At 38.5% G+C, this 18,269-nt stretch overlaps 1 protein-coding gene across 20 annotated transcripts in view; it reads right to left on the minus strand.

The window, feature by feature from the left end:
• The window catches only part of RIMBP2 (RIMS binding protein 2), a 115,902-nt gene that overhangs the window by 20,188 nt on the left and 77,445 nt on the right, over positions 1 to 18,269 (minus strand). For 14 of the 20 annotated variants that reach the window (XM_049806293.1, XM_049806292.1, XM_049806282.1 and 11 more), the window contains 7 exons: positions 17,441 to 18,250; positions 13,038 to 13,189; positions 12,192 to 12,659; positions 9,860 to 10,009; positions 5,741 to 5,899; positions 1,950 to 2,681; positions 133 to 250 (listed from right to left, as the gene is read on the minus strand). In XM_049806293.1, the coding sequence (XP_049662250.1) occupies positions 133 to 250; positions 1,950 to 2,681; positions 5,741 to 5,899; positions 9,860 to 10,009; positions 12,192 to 12,659; positions 13,038 to 13,189; positions 17,441 to 18,250 (2,589 nt within the window). The remainder of the gene's footprint in view (positions 1 to 132; positions 251 to 1,949; positions 2,682 to 5,740; positions 5,900 to 9,859; positions 10,010 to 12,191; positions 12,660 to 13,037; positions 13,190 to 17,440; positions 18,251 to 18,269) is intronic. The other 6 variants (XM_049806295.1, XM_049806296.1, XM_049806300.1 and 3 more) reach the window with 2 other exon arrangements.

The raw sequence follows: 18,269 nt of genomic DNA on the forward strand, positions 1-18,269 counted from the left end.
TAGTTCCATTTCATCCCATTTAAACTAAGAGTAACCATGGTTCAAGACAAGGTCTGTTGTTTCTTTTTTAAGGACCTCCTTCCCAACTCTGAGGCTGCAAAGAACAGAAATGCACCAATCTGTCCAACTAACCAATGGAAGGGACCAACATTGGTCGAGACCTTTGTGGCACTGCACTGCCATGAGAGGACCTTCGCCCTGCATGCTCCGCCCTTTCAGGCCGTCCTGCAGATGATGGATTACCTAAAAGCTAAAAAACAACAACAGAAAAAACAGGTTTGTAAGTTACATGCATGGTAAACATTATGGTTACATGGTTGGACATTAATCAGGTCAATCACATTTGGAAGCGTAAGCTCTAAAGGCAACTAAACTTAGTTTTTAACTGAAAGGTTAGCTGAAAAGTAAATACTGTTGCCTGGCAAACCTGCAAAAGAAAAAAATGGTTCCCTGATTTATGGCAGAGTTTTGTAACCAGCAGTCACACATCAGAACAAAAAGAAAAGAAAAGAATAATTTTTGAAATATTCTTTTGCCTTTGTTGTTGCTGCTAAGATGATGTTATAATCTCCTGAAGAGTAGTACAACCAGTCATGAGAGCTGTGGAGCTTGGACTGCACTCAAAAGGCGAGCTTTTTTTGTGTTCAGCTATAGAGCTTTGTCCAGTTTGCAGCATGTGAACAAATGTACGTCCTTCTGTCTTTGACCACGCTGCTTTTTCTATAATGGCCTTCGGTTGTTAAAGCCTTTTAAAGGTCATTGGAACACGTAGAAGGGAATGTAGACACACTTCGTCTCACATCACAGCTGTCTCTTTCTGTTCACTACCCTTGCAGAAAATGTTGCTATTTTAATAACTAAATGGTACTATTTTAATGTTCTCCAGAGTTTATCATGCAGTCTTTGAGATTAATACAGCTTGGGCATCAATTTTAACAGGAGAAATTTTTAAGGATCATTTCAGCATAAACTGCTAGGCTAGAAGAGCAGGCAGCTGATTTCTACTCTTGGATGAAACACATTACATTTGAGGTTTCCATTCTGGACTGTTGCAGACTGAGAGGGTAATGAACTTGCTTTGGTCTTTAGGGAGCAGGGAAGCCTATGGATGCATCTATCAAAGCGTGGAGACTCTGCTATAGATTAATGGACAGAAATGCAAATACGCAAGATCACACAGAGGCATCCTTGAAAGACATGGAATGGCCCTGGCCTCTCCCATTGGAAGAAGCTGTTTGCCTGCATTCTCATGCAGAGATGCAGTCTGCAACTTCAAAGGCAAGAAGAGATGGTCTAAAAAGGAAGGCAAAGTAGTGAGAGTGCAGACATAAGGTAGAAAATGGAAATATGATGAAACCTGTGACTCCATAAATCTGGGTCACTGGCACACTGGGGGAGAATCTTGATTCTTGTCCGGAGATGTTTCATGATAAAGAGCATATCCTGAAAATTCTGGGAATGAAGTGAATAAAAACAACATGATGAAATGAATTCCTCAACATTAAAAAAAACCAAAACCAAACCAACTGATGAAATATTTTTCCAGTTAAAACGCAGCTTTTTTTTCAAGCAACATTTAGATGGGCAAAATAAAGAAAAACAATCTTTTGGAAAAATTATAGTTCAGCTAACCCTTAATTAAAATTTAGATTCAGTTGTCCTTTAATAAAAGCAGCCATTATTGTAATTTGTTCTGTGGGAAAATCATTGTAAAGCAAATTAAACTGATTTCAGAATGACACAAAAGAGGACTGTAAAGGAAAATGCAGAATTATAAACAAAAATGAATGGGGAGGAAAAAAACCAACGGGAAAAAAGTAGCAGATAGGTCCAAAGGACGGACTCTAAAAATTAATTCAGAAAAAAAGAAAAGAAAAGAAAAGAAAAGAAATAAAGAAAACAGACTGATTTGGCAAGCAGATGTTAGAAGGAAGATTTATTTCACACACCAGAGAGTCTTCTGCATCTCTGTGGGATGGCTTTGCAAGTAGACCAGCTGCCCTAGCATCAGCCATTTTTAAGTCGGTCTTCCAGCCTCCCTGAATATCTTCATTAGACAAATTATCTGTTCTATTACATTTCTGAGTCTCATACTTTTTCTCGTAACTGGGCTTGACCTGTTCACTCCTGGGCTCTACAAAGGAAGGACCCAGGTCACCAAAATCTTCTTCGATGCTGGTTTGTCTCGTTAAAGTTTTCCTGCGAGCAAGCAATGGCCTCATGCTCTTCCTGCAGGAACAGTTAGCAGTCTCTGCACAACAGCTAGACGCAGCGTTGGCAGAAACTGAATCGCAAGTATATCTGAAATTAGAACGAGATTCTTCTTCTTCGCTTCCACAGTCTAGTCCACTGTCTGGGCTTCTCGATAAGGACCGGCTATATTTACATCCTTTGTCGTCTGCAGCAAAATCCTCCATGCCTGAAATTCTGTGCTTGGCTGGGTACCAGAAGTTGTGCTGCTGGTCTTGATTGTAGGGCCTAGGTGGTCTAGAGTCTCTAGCTATTGTGGGATTCTTTTTATAGGGCATACCTAAACCCTGCTTGTACAGCAGTTCAGAGTATTCACCATCCTCTTCAGCTACTTCTGGAATACTGAAAAGCTTTTTACTGTGATGTATCTGCTGTGAAAACTCAGGCTGTTCCAAAAAAGTGGCTTCAGTGGTCTTATTCTTATCGCACTCCTTAAGATTATGTAATGTTAAAAACCAGACACGGAACAAATAGTGTGTGACAAAAATAAAATGGGAGGGAAGAGGGAGAAGAAAAGAAAAATAAAGACAGAATTAGTTTTAGAGCAATGGCAAACATAAGACATGCAGCTTATTTAGTGAAAAGGATGTCATGCTTTGAATGAGAATCTGTGAAAAATAAAGACGTGATTAAGAAGTTGCTGGGTGTCAGATACAACATGAGAGGTCAGTACAAACAACTGAGTGATGCTCTTAACAACAATAAACCCATGCATTTAAAACAAAGCAATAAAAGCTGCATACAGGTTCCAGCATGGTGAATGAGAATGACATTAAACACAGCACTAAGGCTTAGTATGTTCCTTGCCCCATGCCAAATTGCTATTTAATTTTTCTTTGTAACCAGAACCCATATCTGAGAAAGAAAATTCTGTTCTAGCAAGCTTTCTTGCTTTGCATCTGTAAAAGCATCCCATATGAGCAGCAAATACTCCTAAATCTCCTGCCACAGGAAAGCTATTCTGCAGACATCATTAAAGGACTTCTAGTTTCCTTTGTAAAATTTAAAAAAAAGGCACCATTTTTAAAGCTTGACTTCCACAGAAAGAACCCTGAGAAGCAGGCCGCTCTCTGATGTCACTTGGTCTGCACTGTCATCAAATCTCTCATCATAATCTCGTACCTGCTTGATAAAACCAATATTTAAAAATCAGCCTATTAGCAGAAGTAAAAATCTCTGTTTATACCAGAAGTAGGTAAAAACTATCCCAGCCTGGATAAAATAAGCATTCTGAACACGATAGAAAAATTACAAAATATATCTATTACATTTACACAAAGCAAAGGTTGGTGTGACAGAAAAATCCTATGCAGTATCTTTGTTGGATTCTGAGAAGAGACAAGAGAATAATGATGTGGGAGGTGTTGGTTTTGGCAGAGTTTATAGATTCTACATCATGGAGGTCACCTCTCCTTGTAGTTTACTCAATGCCCAGATGAGGTAGGTCTCTGGACAAAACAGCACCCATAAATAAGCACCCAAGATGACAGATCATCTTGGAGACTTCAGCAATACCTCTCTCTCTGAGCATATTAAACTTAACTGGGTTTTGGATGTCTTCCCCTTTCAAGCATTAGGAACTTTCTAAGTTACTTTATGATTGTATTTGTTTCACCTATTTTCATTCATTTTTAAAATGTGTATCACACTTGTGAAACTTTTGAGACAAACTGCCATAAAAGTGGAAAAAAGTCAATAAAGATGAACAAGGGTAGTTTTGAATGGAGGTCAAATATCCCACATTTTAGAATGTTCCGATCAGGTAAGTGAGTTGAATCTTCCCTTGATCACTCATGTCAGCCTTTGTTTTAGGGAACCTTTGGAGGGAATAATAATGTCCCAATAAAGCAAATATATATCTGCATGCAAAATGTTTTCTTGTTACTTGGGGGCATCTATTAACTCAGGAGAGAATAGTCAATTACAGCTGCAAGGGCATGGTTGGCATACTTTCAGATGCAAGAGGAACAGGAATCTGATGACATTATGGAAAATTCAGTAAACATGGTTTTCATTTTTTTTGTTAATTACTGATGTTGCAAAGTGAAATTGGATCTAGTGAAAGAGGGGGAAATTATCAAGCACTTTGGGAGAAGAATCTGACCTGCATTTTTTATCAGAAAACTTACCAACATGGTGGGCCATATTCTCCAAATGAGACTCAGACATCCATGAGTCCTTCCTCAGGAAGTACTCATATACTGAATTCCACTTCTGCAGAATGAGTCAACCAACCATGCCCTTCACATACACTACTACATCAAGAGAAGTATGCCTGCAGACTTTAACAGGTCTAAAATTATTTACTACACCAGTTAAGGGTCTGGGCCTTTCTTTGTAAAAATCAACATTGGCAATACTAATTTAAAGCCAAGAAGCAAATATACATTCTGATGCATAAAGAACAAAAACAGTCTGGGGATAATTCACTTTTCCCAGAGGAAAGGGACAGAAGCAGCATGCAGAACGATTTCAGTTTCAACCTTTGTGTTAGAAGAACAATAGAAACACTGACTGTATTTTCTTTTGAAAATGAACCTGTCTCATTCCAGACAGTATCAGAATAAAAGGACTGAATTTATAGTACATGAAAGCAGTTACAAGACTGGTCAAAATTCTTGTATGCATGAGAAAATAGTATTGGGTTTTAGTTAAAGAACAGCATATTGGAAGAAAAATCAACCTATGATTTTCCCTATCATTCAAGTTATCCAGCTTTCTAGGACAACACAATTTAGTGTAATTGCTAGATACATAAAAAGCAAATACAATTTACATGTACAAATATACTATGGGAAATATATATTCTGTACTGGGCAGGTTCAACATTCTACTTATGCTTTAATTGTTATACTAAAGTTGTCTTTCATGGTGAATATTCCTGTGTAGTGTTAAAGCAGTATTTCTGATAGGTATTTCCTACTGTCTCTGGTGATTCCTTAATAATCAGAGCATGAGGATTTCTGGTAATGCATTTATCAAACAAAGCTGATCCAACTCCCTTTCTTACAAGCACGCTTTAAAGCCTGTGGAAGAGATCGGACTAGCACTGGAAACAGGGACAAATCAGTCAAACACAGAAAACCCAAGCTGGTTTTTTTTCCTATACATAAGTATGTTTATATAAATCTTCTTGCTCAGAAACAACTCATTGTCTGGGTAGCACATAGCACATCTAGTATATTGTCATATAGACATGGGAATGGTCCCCAGCTACAGAACAGAAATTGCAACTTCAACAATTACATATAGGAAAATATTCAATTAGTTAAAAGACTAGCTATCAAATAATAAAATAATAATAATAAAAAAAGGAATAAATGTATTAAAGTGGCCTTGACATCATAAACAATGTTCACCCCAGTTCTAGGTTTATACAACAGTGTGAGTTTTAATGGTCTGCAAAATCCGTAATTGACTAAAACAAATGCTTTGAAGGAAGAATCAAAATATGGAGGTACTCCTAAGGTTTCTCTGCAGTCACAATTACCTTAAGTGCATTGTGTGAAGTCACACTGACTCGTCGCCTTCCTCCATCCTCCAGCTGCATTTCAGAGTACAGCTCCTCCTCATCTTCTTCCATAATATCAGACAAATCAGAACCTCGGCTGCTCTCTGTGTGGTACTCTTCACCATGGCAATAGTGAGGCTAATTAGACATGGTGAGAGAGAAAAGTCTTTACTGACTGTAAAGCTGAAAATCCTTAGTATGACATCAATGAGGACTAGACCATTTCCTACGTTTGAATATCACACTAATGACCACATAGAAATTATATCATGTAGCTTGCTGCTCTGTTCTAGTAAAGAGATCATGTATAATTTTTTTTTGCCCATTTAAGCTGCCAATTCACAAGAAATCCAATCTTAATCCCATACGTGATACAAAAAAGAATGTCTGCATTCACAGTACCAAATCTAGTTCTAGTCTTAATTAAATTCCCTTGATTTAAAGAGGTCCTTCATGCATCAGTGGACTTGCTGACCAAATTGTAAAAGCCCTAAGGTAACTCACATATCATCTGTTCTTCACAGCTGTTTGTTACATCACATTGTAATTTAAAAGTGATCAGCATTTAATTCTTGCAGGATGTTACCATCATTGTATGATATAGTTAGCTGATGGAATTTGAAGCTTTCATTCTCTTAAACATTGTAGGAATAGACTGGCTAAAACTTTGTCTTTTAAAATTAGTCCAAATATTTCAAGTTCCTGTAAATTTCAGATTAGTTGGAGGATAAGGAGGAAAAAGTACATCCTGCTGAATTGCTAATGTTAAAATAGGAGTGGCCTCTGTTAAACATTACATCTAACAAACCACATCATAAACAAAACTTATTGTATTTCCAAGGACAAATTTTCAAATGGAGTCATCTGACTGTGAGATTGCAGTACAATATTTGAGGAATCAAATATTCTAGAAGTACTAGAATCCTAGAAATTACTGCATTTCTTCCCCCAGCAATACTAATGAAAAAATAATTTTTGTAGTACCAGATGAATTCCCATAGCTATGTAACACACTGATAACAATCCATCCCAGCAATGAGAAGAAAATATCTGCAATAAGCAATTTCTCCAAAGTGAAGATGGATTTGCCCTCCAAATACAAGATGCAATTTCTCCTCTTTTAATTCTTTGTTCTGGAGCTATAAAGATTCTAGGGTGAAGCCTTTAGTAGTAATTCTCAGTGCCAAGACCATAAGTGTTTTCAGATCCTTCAGATACATTATATTAGGATCATCTTAGAAAAAAAGTCACTGCAGTTTCACAATGGTTTAGGTTTCTTTTTGAAATTAGAAGATTAGACTATATCCTAATGCTTCATTTTTCACATCTAAACTTCGTGGCCCTTATACTAAATTTTATTATTTCATCAGTTCCATTCTAGTAGAACCCTGGTCCTGTTTTTACAGGAAATCACTCCTGCACCTCTGTTCTCAGCTGTATTTAAATAGACTTGGGGGTTGCACTGGCACAGTACTACAAAACTTGCCCGACTAAGTGCACAATGCTTTGTGGATTGTTGAAGGCCAATACTGCTGAAATAAAGCCCTGATTGCTTGGGCAGACTACAGAGACCTAGCAAACTGTCTCCAAGGCTTATCCATTGTGGTTTTAATAACAGGAATGCCTTGCTAATGCTGTTCGATTATTTACATAAATCTTCTAATTCAAGCACTACATTAATTGAGGTATAAAACATAACTAGGAGATATTATATAAGCAATAATTACACAATTCTGCCTGCAATCAATTAACTGTCTATGTAATATGGCATGCATACTCTGTGTTCAATAACTGGGTGCATTTATAACGCAGATTTCCAGTGAAACTTCTATGGCCATATATTCCATGCACTTGTGGTTATTATTTCACATGTTTTCTAGCACTGCCCTTCCTGCAAATGTCCCAAGCTGTCTCTGAATTTCAGGTCTATCTCTGATACTTACTTCCCTTGTCCTTATTATTTATTTACAAAGCAAATCAACAGCTTGTAGAAAACAATATCTTCATACATTTTTGTAACAAAAGACAGATCGATTACTCCCATTTTAGTCTTGGGTGACAGGCCCACTGACCCAGATGCTCAGAGGTATTGAGATGCATAAATACTTGTGAGGATCTGGGAAGAAAGACTAACTTTCTAAGCCTGTGAGAGACTGTGCATCCCTGTTTCAGAATTGTGATCCATGCCACCCCTTCCCTGTGGGACATTTTAAATTGGAGGGTTAAAATCAATGTATCTTCCTACAAAATACAATGTGGCAGACATGAAGGATTTCCATTAGCAGCCATATCTAATGCTAATAAAAAGCTTGATGAAAAAACATTAACGTTACTTGCATTTGCTTGCACTGTTTTTACTCTTAACTATGGAGTAAGGCAAGTCAACTGATAGAAAGCCAAAGACCTTTGACAGGGAATCAGCGTACAGAATAGCGGTTGCTTCTGGAAGATACCAGCAGCACATGAGCATTATAATGAAATTAGCAAACTAATAATTTCTTAAGGAGAAAACCACCGCAGATTAGGTTTCTCAAATTATTTCTTCACTAACAAAGCAAGCAGTAAAAGTGATCATCTTTCATAAACAATCCAAATGAGCAATTAAACTACAAATAGGTATATCTCTGAAGCTATAAAATAAACATTTAATAATCAATTTACACTTAACACACTGCAGCTGTTTTGCCAGACATAATTTCACTGCTATTTTTCAAAGTGCATTTTCTGATGTAGTGTTTTAAAGCAATGAGGAATGGTTTCAGCCTTACATGAAAATTAAATTTTGAACCTAATCAGATCTGAGAATACTTGTAGCCAGAGAGATTTCAAATCTAGCTTTGAGGACGTTTGAAGTAGATTAACAGAGCTTAATCTTTTTAGGCTTCAAGGAATATACACTTTGAAGGTTCCCAGCCTCCCAGTGTTCATATCCAAACCTTCTATTTTGTAGGGCTTGGTAAAGCAGACACACTCCAAACCACCCTTTAATGATCTGTGGTACTAAGTCCACATGGAGCAGCAACTTTGTACTCACATGGTAGATACCCCGAAGTTTATTTACCAAGGTTAAATATGAAGTTTGGTTATCAGAAAAATGAAGTTGATCTTGGTCCCTTACAAGCTTTTTTACTCTAAACTTTTTACAGTAGGCCTTCTTAATAAGATCACTGGTTCTGTTAGAAAATATTGTCCTCTTTGTGTCCAGAATAATTTTAATTACATACAGAGGTACAGATGCATCTCACCCACAAGCACATTTTGTAAGCACAGCATGATTGCATGTATTCTAAAAATATTGTATGTGAAACACTGTATGTGGAGATGGAACCAAATAAAATCTTGAAGCCACATACTTAGAGAACTGGAAATTTGGAGCAATGTTTATACATTTATAAATGCTTGAACTTCTATAATAAACAGAACCAAAATTCCAGAAAGTCTCAGAACTGATACGAGAAGGAATACCATTGCTTAGACACTTCAACGTGGGAGGTCAGATGTTTGGCTAACAAGATTATTTGACCATGCTAAAACATAAGCTAGAATATACATCTGTCTTGAAAGTAATGGAATAAATTACTTTATATTTGTTGTCAGTGGGATCAGACTAGAAGCTGCACAGATCTGCAAAATTCTTCTGGCAACATCTTTCTATTCATTACAGTATGCCAAATGTATATGGTGTTGTTTTTCTGCTAATTAGGATTACAGGTTATGGCTTTTATGGAACACAAAAATGCTTCCCCCTTTCCCTTTTTTCACAGCACGTTTTCATATGCAGTAGTAACACATCACACAGAAAAAGCCCAGAGCCCAAACATGACATTCCAGTCACATTTTCTATTTCAATTTTTTCGGCTTCAGTTTTTTCAGTTTCCAGTGCTTCAGACTGCTGCATGGGATAAGGATCTATAGATGCATGGTGCCAAGCATTCAGTTCCCATTAGACACTGTTATGCTCCAGTAACAGGACATTCATCTACCTCCCCACAATTTAGCTGCTTGTCTGTATAGTTACCAATATGGCTACAATAATCAGACAGTGACCTAGACAGCCTGCTGAGCTTCATAAAATACTTGTTTGACCAGGCTACTTACTTGCTTTCCAAGTTCTGATCCTTTCAGGAAATCATCAACTGAAGCCCCCCTTCTTTTGACATTAGGAGAATCATAGCCATCTTCCTCATCATCTGAGTTAGCATACTGGGCTGCATTACTCCTTTCGCTAAAAACGCTCCTCCTCTCCATCTAGCAAAGCAACAAAAAATGGAAAATTGTGAAGCATACCTGTTCCTGCAACCAGTGGAAGAAATGGCAAATATAAGACATAAAGACTCAAAACCGGCACATTTAAATGTACTCATGGGTTAAAGCAATGGTAGTTTCCCCTGACTGTAACCTTTTCAGAGTTTTCAAGAATTTTTTGCTTGTCATATTACTCTCACTCATAAACAATTATATGCTTTTATGTGACCATGAACTCAGCTGCTAGCTTTCTTCCCTGTACCACTTAAGTCAAAGTTCTCAGTATTCTACAGTTAGAGGCTGCTAACAAAGACACTAATTTCCCTTGGCAGAGGGTTAGTGGACAACCTAGCCACTACCACTAGCCTCAGTACAAAAAAAAGCTACAGAATGAGACTTCGTTCTCTTCCTCTGCTCTGAGGTGACTCTTCCCATCAGTTACTGATTCCTGCTGCTTATGCTCATGACAATGACCATCAGCCATCTAACAGGCTAGATGAAGGGCAGGGAGAAGACACATGGCTTCTTCTGCAGCAGCCTACCACAAGGGAAGAATTTCTGCTACTAGGGACTAAACATAATAAATATCATTGGCAGAATTTGATTTAATTTAAGGTGGAGCCATCTGTAAACTTATGTCCAGATCCCTGAATTAAACATTTCAAGCATCACTAAAATTAATGTACTTAAATGTGGTTCAGAGTATATGTTATGTCAGCAATTTTCAAAACCAAAAAAAAGTATTTCAATTCTTTTTCCCTATATGGTTGTTAAATCAACTTTCACCTCAGAGTGCCCAAGCTACTAATTGCCTTTTCTCCTTCTATTAAATTTATACCAGTTTGCTTTACTTATAAACAAGAGGAAGAAATATACACGTAAATATATATGTATTTAGCAGACCTTATTGATCCAGAATTACTCAGCTCCCCCAAAGCTGTATCATCACCCACTGGCTCAATTCTGTCCCAAAACAGGGACAGTCATTAAGTTGGGGCTGTTAAGATATGTGTGAACTGTCAAAATTAATGGAGTTATTTTGGAGATATGATGGGAGACTGAAGACTGGACATAACAACTGATGACTGCCGGATGAAGGACCAAGACAATGTACGAAAAAAGTGACACCAGAGCTCGAAACAAGCAAGACAGTTGTGAGCAGCTCGTGATAAGAAAGTAACTGCCCAGGGCACTGGGAGTATTTAAATATTGTATGCTTGGGTAGGAAAACCAGAGCACATTGTCAGGATGCATACACATCAGCTATGCTGACCCAAGAGCCTCAAGTATGGGATTTAAATTAACTAGCAAGCATCTGAGTCACTACAGCAGCCATGGGTCATAATGGTCTCAAATCCAGGGAGTCTCCTTCGGGCAGTGCTGCTTCTCACAGCTACAAAAGGAGCTGTAATGAAAAGCTTTCACGTGGCAGCTTATGTTGAAGCAGTTGTAAACATCTGTGGAAGTGTATTTCTGAGAAAGGGGCACTCTTGAAGGTCGAATATGTAAAATTGCCTGTAGATCCATAACAGCATACAAAATAGTGGTTTACGTGCATCTAAACTGCTATTTGCTATTTTGAAAAAGCAGATGGTTTTAGAATACAAACATGTCTCTTATCTGACTGCTGATTAGATTCCCTTATAGAAATGAGACTGTCCTCATTTTTTAAACCACCAAAAAGATTAGCTCTCAGAGGAAGTCTGCTCAGGACTTTGGTTTATCTGCCTATTTCCAGACCCATTTTTAAACTGCCCTTTATTGTTTTGGTCTCTTTCAAAGTACTTCAGTACTTTGTTGACTTTTCTCACATAGGCACAAGCCTCCCTTTTAACTCCTGCAGGATCCATGCGCAACTTACTTTGATGATTACTATTTTCTTTTTTTTTTTTTTTTTTTTTTTTTCCCCCCAGAAGTAAGGCTCTGCATTTTTGGAGACAACCTTTCTAGTGATGTTATGGGGTTTCTACACTGATCAACGGCTGATCAATGCTCTTTATGGTTACAAGCATATTTGTGGAAGATGGCACAGAATTTTAGCACACTGCTTCTCAAACTATGGATCTTCATGTTTTTGGAATGATTAGCTTCTCCTTAAGGCATATGATGAAAAAATTCTTTGATGGAAAGTGCCACAATGAATAAAGCCAGCCCCAAAAAGCCTTAAGAAAAAGTTTGCCTTTACCCTATTGCTCTCTGCAACTCGTTGTGCAGCTTCTCTTGCCATGGCTTTTGCGACAGTGTTTGGGACGGGTGTGCCTTGAGGTTGAGGGAGTATTCGGTTGGGTGATGGAGACCTCCTCCCCTGAAGCGGGCTGTGAAAGTTAGGAGCAGGTGGCTCAAGCATGTGTCCATGAACAGGGGATGCCGAACGAGTCTGCTCCCATGACTCATCCATTTTTAAATGTGGACCTAAATGTTCTTCTTTGGTTTCTGGGGCTCCGGCACTTGCTAATGGCTTAGATTTGGGAGCAGTTCTGGGGTGAGGGGTTGGAGGCACCAGTAGGTCAGATGGAATGGCAGCAACAGAAGAATCCACTGATTCCCCTTGCGCAGAGAGTGTTCGAACTGTAACTTCCTTTGCTTCCAAACTCTTTAGTCTCATTAGCTCCACCAATGTGTTCTCTGCTGTTGGAAAGATCACCTCCGCCACCTGAGTACACAAACAAGCAACTTAGCAGCATGAAGACGTTTACCCCCCCTCTTAACCCCACTAAAGTACAACCTTCAAAGTTTTAACATGGAGTGAATTATTGCCAACACAAAGTGGGCTGCAAGAGCCCATATTAGGGCTCCACACCCGTTAGCACCAGTTGTCTTTAATCCTTTCAAACCATTTGTCCAAAAGCTTAAGTGCTTCCGGAAAGGAAGCTAACGAGCAAGTTATGCAAAACCAAAAAAGTAGGTTCTACTGGAAGCTGAGAAAACCCTGCACTCATTCAAGTGCTGTCACACTTTTATTGTTGCCTTTACCTGTCAGTTGAAATTCACCGAATGTTACAGTCACTGTTACGCTGGAAGGAGAACTCACCCGTTGACCTTTTGCGTAAACCCCATAGCCCGTGACATTGGCGCCATGGGAGGTCCCTGTTGCTGTCAGAGTTGGTGGTTTCCAGGACACCTGTATGGTTGCTGGCGTGGACCCAGCCCGTACAGTAACATCTTGAGGTGGAGCTGGAGGACCTAAGACAGACAAGACTGGTCACTGTTGAGCCGTAGATGGGAACTATGTAAGTCAATTGATATACCTGCAGGTCGGGAACTACAGATCTCAAAGCACTTTTTTATTAAGAAGACAAAATATCCTTATTGCAGTTATGCAAAAACAGAAGCATAGGCTCAGCAGGTCACGAAGCCAGGAACTGACCCTCAGCTTAGAGCCATTAACGAAGCTATATTCCTTTGCAAGATGGTCTGTACTTGCAATTTGCTCTGGACCTATTTTTATCCCTCCAGGCTGTATAACTGCTACTTAATCTGAATGCAGAAGATGTTAACAGAAAAATGCAGGGATAATAGGGCCCCGGAGTGGCACTGTTAGTGGAAAACTGCTGCAGGTGACAGCAAGTGACTTTTTGGTATGTATCTCTGCACTGAATGCACACTACATACTCAGAAATCACTTTCAAATTCTGTCTCTCTGGACCATCAGTGGCTCCAAGTCACAATTTATAGGACAGAATCACATTGACACTAAGGTGCGACGTGGACTGCAAGCTGAAACAACCTTTTCAACCAGCAGCACGCTGGTTTGAAGACAACTGGACTCAAAGTCTTTTCTCTGCACTGAATTAAAAAATACGCCTACTAACCTTTTAAGGCATTTACAGTATGTTAGTGTAATAGCACAACAAATACGCTTAATTAAAAGACATTATTACCCTACTATAAATAGCTCTACTTTGGACAGAAAGTTAAAGTAAAAAATATCATAGAGATTATTAGCTCATGAATTCTTCAGGCACCCTGTGGTGTTAATTTAACAGTCAAACCCTGAGAAGTGTTTCATGCTAAAACATTTCAGAAACAGGGATCAGCTGTAGCCATCTCTGCGTAATAGCTGGGAGAATACAAACCTTGGTTGCTGTGGGTTTGCTTTTGCCAGTGAGCTAAGCACAACCAATTTCTGTTCATCTACCAAAAAAGCTACAAGTATTTTAACTGTGTGTATTCATTGCTACCAAACAGATCATGACACAAGTGTAAATATCACACAAGCCTCAGCCTCCAGATATGCTGGCAAACCATCAGTGCATTGCAGTAGTTTGCTGTCACTGAATTTCATCCTCTGGTGGGCATGGAAATAAAATTGTGGTCATGTACAGGATGCTACAGGCACAAGATGAAATTTTTGCCTATATCATCCCTTGTATCTATAATGTATTTTTAACTTGCAAGGCCAAAGTACGCAAACTGTCCTAATACTATTCTTGGCCAAGATGTAGATTTTGATTTAGGATTGAATTTCAGCTTCCCTGACCATCCTATTTCATTGACAATCAGCGCTCCCAACCCAGCAAAGCTCCTCAGCTTACAAGAAAGAATGCATCTGATCTAGTCCAGTATCTTGTCAATGACAATGACATTAATCTGCTCCTGCAGGAGAAGTCACCTTCCTTCCATTCTCCCCAAACCAAACAATCCCCAGGGAGTCTATCTCGACCTTCACAGGCTGTAGCAGAGAGAGGTTTAATAAACGGTAAAGCCCAAGGCGTAGCATGGTTTCTATTTTTCCCCACCATTAAATGGAAATTACTCCTGATGACTTTTGATGGTCTTGGTCACCAACATATATGTTTGTTTCCAAATTCTGCTACAGTTTGGTCTTCATTAACTTATTACCGAAATTAGCTCAAAACCTGTAAGAGTCCCATTGGTCCTGATCCTGTCAATACTTATGTCTATTTTTAGATCTGAGCACCCAAAAGGGAACTACTTCTATTTTAACTTAGACAATTGTAATGCTTTGATGAATCAAGAAGCGGAGTTCAATTGCTCAGCAACTAAAGAGCTGTCACTCAGCTTTGGGCCGATAGGAAGCAATATGTTTTCAAGTATAAATCATGCAAAACGTGATATATATGCAAAGAGAAAAATGAAAAGGTGACCTCTAATTGTCCTGTACTTTTCACGCAACTGCTCTCTCTAGCTTTGAAAAGTAAGCAGTTATCTCAAGTTCATTTTTGCTTAATGTATTCCTAAAAAACCCCTGAGATTTGATACAGTGTGAAAATTTTAAAACATTCACTGGACCCCACTCTTTTTTGGTATAAGTGGCTGATGATATCCTTTTCTGTAAGGATTTCACTGAACCCACTATTAAAGAGCAGAGCTTCTCAGCTTCAAATAAAGCAAGCACATGCATTCATTTGTAAACATTTCTGAAGCCCTTAGAAAAATGTCAGTACAAATGTTAGCAGCTACCTGTGGCCAGTTATGTTGCAGTTCACGCTGTGCTGTCTGCTAAACCTGATGTTCACCTCAACTAAAGGTTTAAGTGACATCATTCACCCCGTGCATCTTCTAGAGAAGCCCAACAACAAAAGATTCCCTTCACACAGAGTATCTCTATTGTTCTCTCAGCATACTCTAAAGTAATCTTTAAAACATGTCCCTTACAATGTAGATCAACTGAAGGTATTTAAGGTGGAAAAATAATCCAGTCTCTGAGAGAAAGAACAGCATTAGTTACATTAAAGACACTTTCTCTTTTTTTTTTTCTTTTAACTTCTTTCTTTTAACTGTAGTTTGGAAGAAGAGAGATGTGATTACTCGAAGCCAGTAATACTTGCAAGACAAAACCATGACACACTATGATGGTAACTCCCATTTCTGACTCTGATTTCATAAGCATCCTTTTCCCTTTATTTCAATGACTTTTAAAATACAAGCATCAGCCTCTAATCACTTCAACAGTTGCTATTTTATTTTGCCATATAACAGTGAAAAGTTGATGCGCTTTTGTAAAAATGCTCTGTGAAATGGTTGGGAAGATTTTGGGATCTCTGGATCTAAAAGCAGATGCTTCACTGCATTTTAGCTCCTTAGCAGAGAACAGCTCTTTTATTGCTTTAGCACACTTCAGCAACTAGAGGAAGATACAGCATGTTAAGTGTTTGGCTTGAAAAAAACCTCACTTGAAAGGCCTTTCCCAAATAACGAAGAAGTCAACATATTTAATAAGTTCAAGCCACCATGTAGGCAGTATCTCCTGACTCCCACAGAACATATACAAAATTTAAAATGCCCCCACTTCTAGCAGATTCTATAATAGCACTACCACTTATCTCACTGAAATGATTTAAAAGAGTAAATGCCTGAGCTGAGGATATTTTTACTGAAACTATAAATCAACAGCATCAAAAGCAGTAGACATACAAGCTTAACTCCCTCTCTACTCAACCAGCATTACTGTCCTGCACACCTCTTTACATAGAAGGCAGGCAAGGCAAGGAAGAGACCAGAACTAATTCCTGTCCCTTTGCTAGAATCAAATCCCAGCAGGGAGTCAATTAAGCCATAGCACAGTACATGCTATTGAAATTTCACTCGCTAGGAGTCACTTGTACTTGACTGTCCCTGCTTCAGAGGCATTCTGAAAGTCTGAATATATAAGGAGTCTTCTACTTGTCCTTGATTAGATGACCTTGGTTAGATGGATCTGTAGGGAGAGACGTTCAAATTTTTCACGAACTGCCATACACTCCCCAAATTATGAGATTATCCTTTAAATGCAGTACCTTATTTCTACTTTAGTTTCCAACATTACTTCACTGTTCTTAAATACTGGGAAATGACTGGTAACACTTACCAGCATTCCTAATGTAAAAAAGGTGGGAAAAAACCTCAGACTTTCCAAAACACAACCAATTTATCTTTACAAATTCAAATTGTACAATATGATTACAAATTCACAACCAAAATGCATTTACATCCCCTAAATGACTGTGTGGTTCTCTATGATGTCTGTGTTGGTTTTCATTACAGAAAAGGGCTGGATCATCTATGTAAAAAGTGCTTTAAGACACACAAATAACATACAAATAACATGTCAGAAGTAATAACTGGTTTTTTCCCCCAGTGTTGTTCACACCAACAAAAATAAATTACTACCAGAAATACTATAGCTGGACAAATTAAATACAAATGGAGATTAATCTGATAAAACACTTAGCATGTGATCTGTGATGATGATAAGCATGGCTTTCCCTAGTTTATGTCCCAAAAATGCTTCAGTCCTTACCCAGGAACAAAGTAGAGAATAACACAGGACAGGAATTAATTTTAGATACCATAAAGCAATCTAATAATCCCCAGTCTGCTCATGAAAGTGATAGGGATTACAGCATAAAGCTAAAGGTTAGATTAATTTATCCAGTATTTTCAGAGAAATTTAACTGGAGAGTTTTGGGATAAGGAGAAAAAAAATCAAACCTGCTGGCAATGTAGAAAATTCCACAAAGGCTTCCTTTTTTTCTCGTTGTTCCAGGGGAAGCTGCCAGGGCATTTGATGGGGCTTTGCCATGACCTTCACCTTGTAGGCCATATTGGGCTTCAAATTAAAAAAATGGTACTTGTAGCTAGCAGCCTTGACAATGTCAAATTCTTCTTCATTAAGAAAGATCACGTGACTGTAATTACTATTTGTAGGGAGCCAGGACAGCTCAGCAGAAATTTGGGTTATATTGTCCACTTTAAGATTAGAGGGGGCTACTATGACATCCTTCCCAACTAACAAAGTGCACTGCAGTTCGTCTGAATTACCCTTGCTTGTAATACTCTGAATTGATATTCGGTATGTACAAGTAGAAATGTTAAGCTTTTCTATAAGAGCTTTCGTTCTGCTTCCCAAGGCTATGTTCATCCGTACTTCTTTGTCAACCAGAACATTGTAGCTGCTAATGGTTCCCCATCCGGGTGGCACTACCGGTGGCTCCCAGCCCACAATGACACTTTTGGCTAGTTGTTTAATAAGGGTGATTTTTCTAGGATAAGGCACAATGTCTTCTCCAATTTCATCAATGTTCACATCCAGAGTCCCTGCGCCATTGCTGATTACGCTAGAGTCTATGTGACTTGGTGGACTTATCTCCAAGAGATCTCCTTCCAAAATAGGACCTGAATGGTTTATAAAATTCTGATCTTGTTCACTGCTTAATGTGCTTGATAATCGGGTCTCATTGTCTTGAACAAAATCCACAAAATTTGAAGGGACTAGTCCTCTTTGTCCATCTAGAAGTTCCCCTGGTGAGAAAGAACAATG

Source organism: Accipiter gentilis, chromosome 7 (genome assembly GCF_929443795.1).
Source record: "Accipiter gentilis chromosome 7, bAccGen1.1, whole genome shotgun sequence".
Classification (NCBI taxonomy): Eukaryota; Metazoa; Chordata; class Aves; order Accipitriformes; family Accipitridae; genus Astur; species Astur gentilis.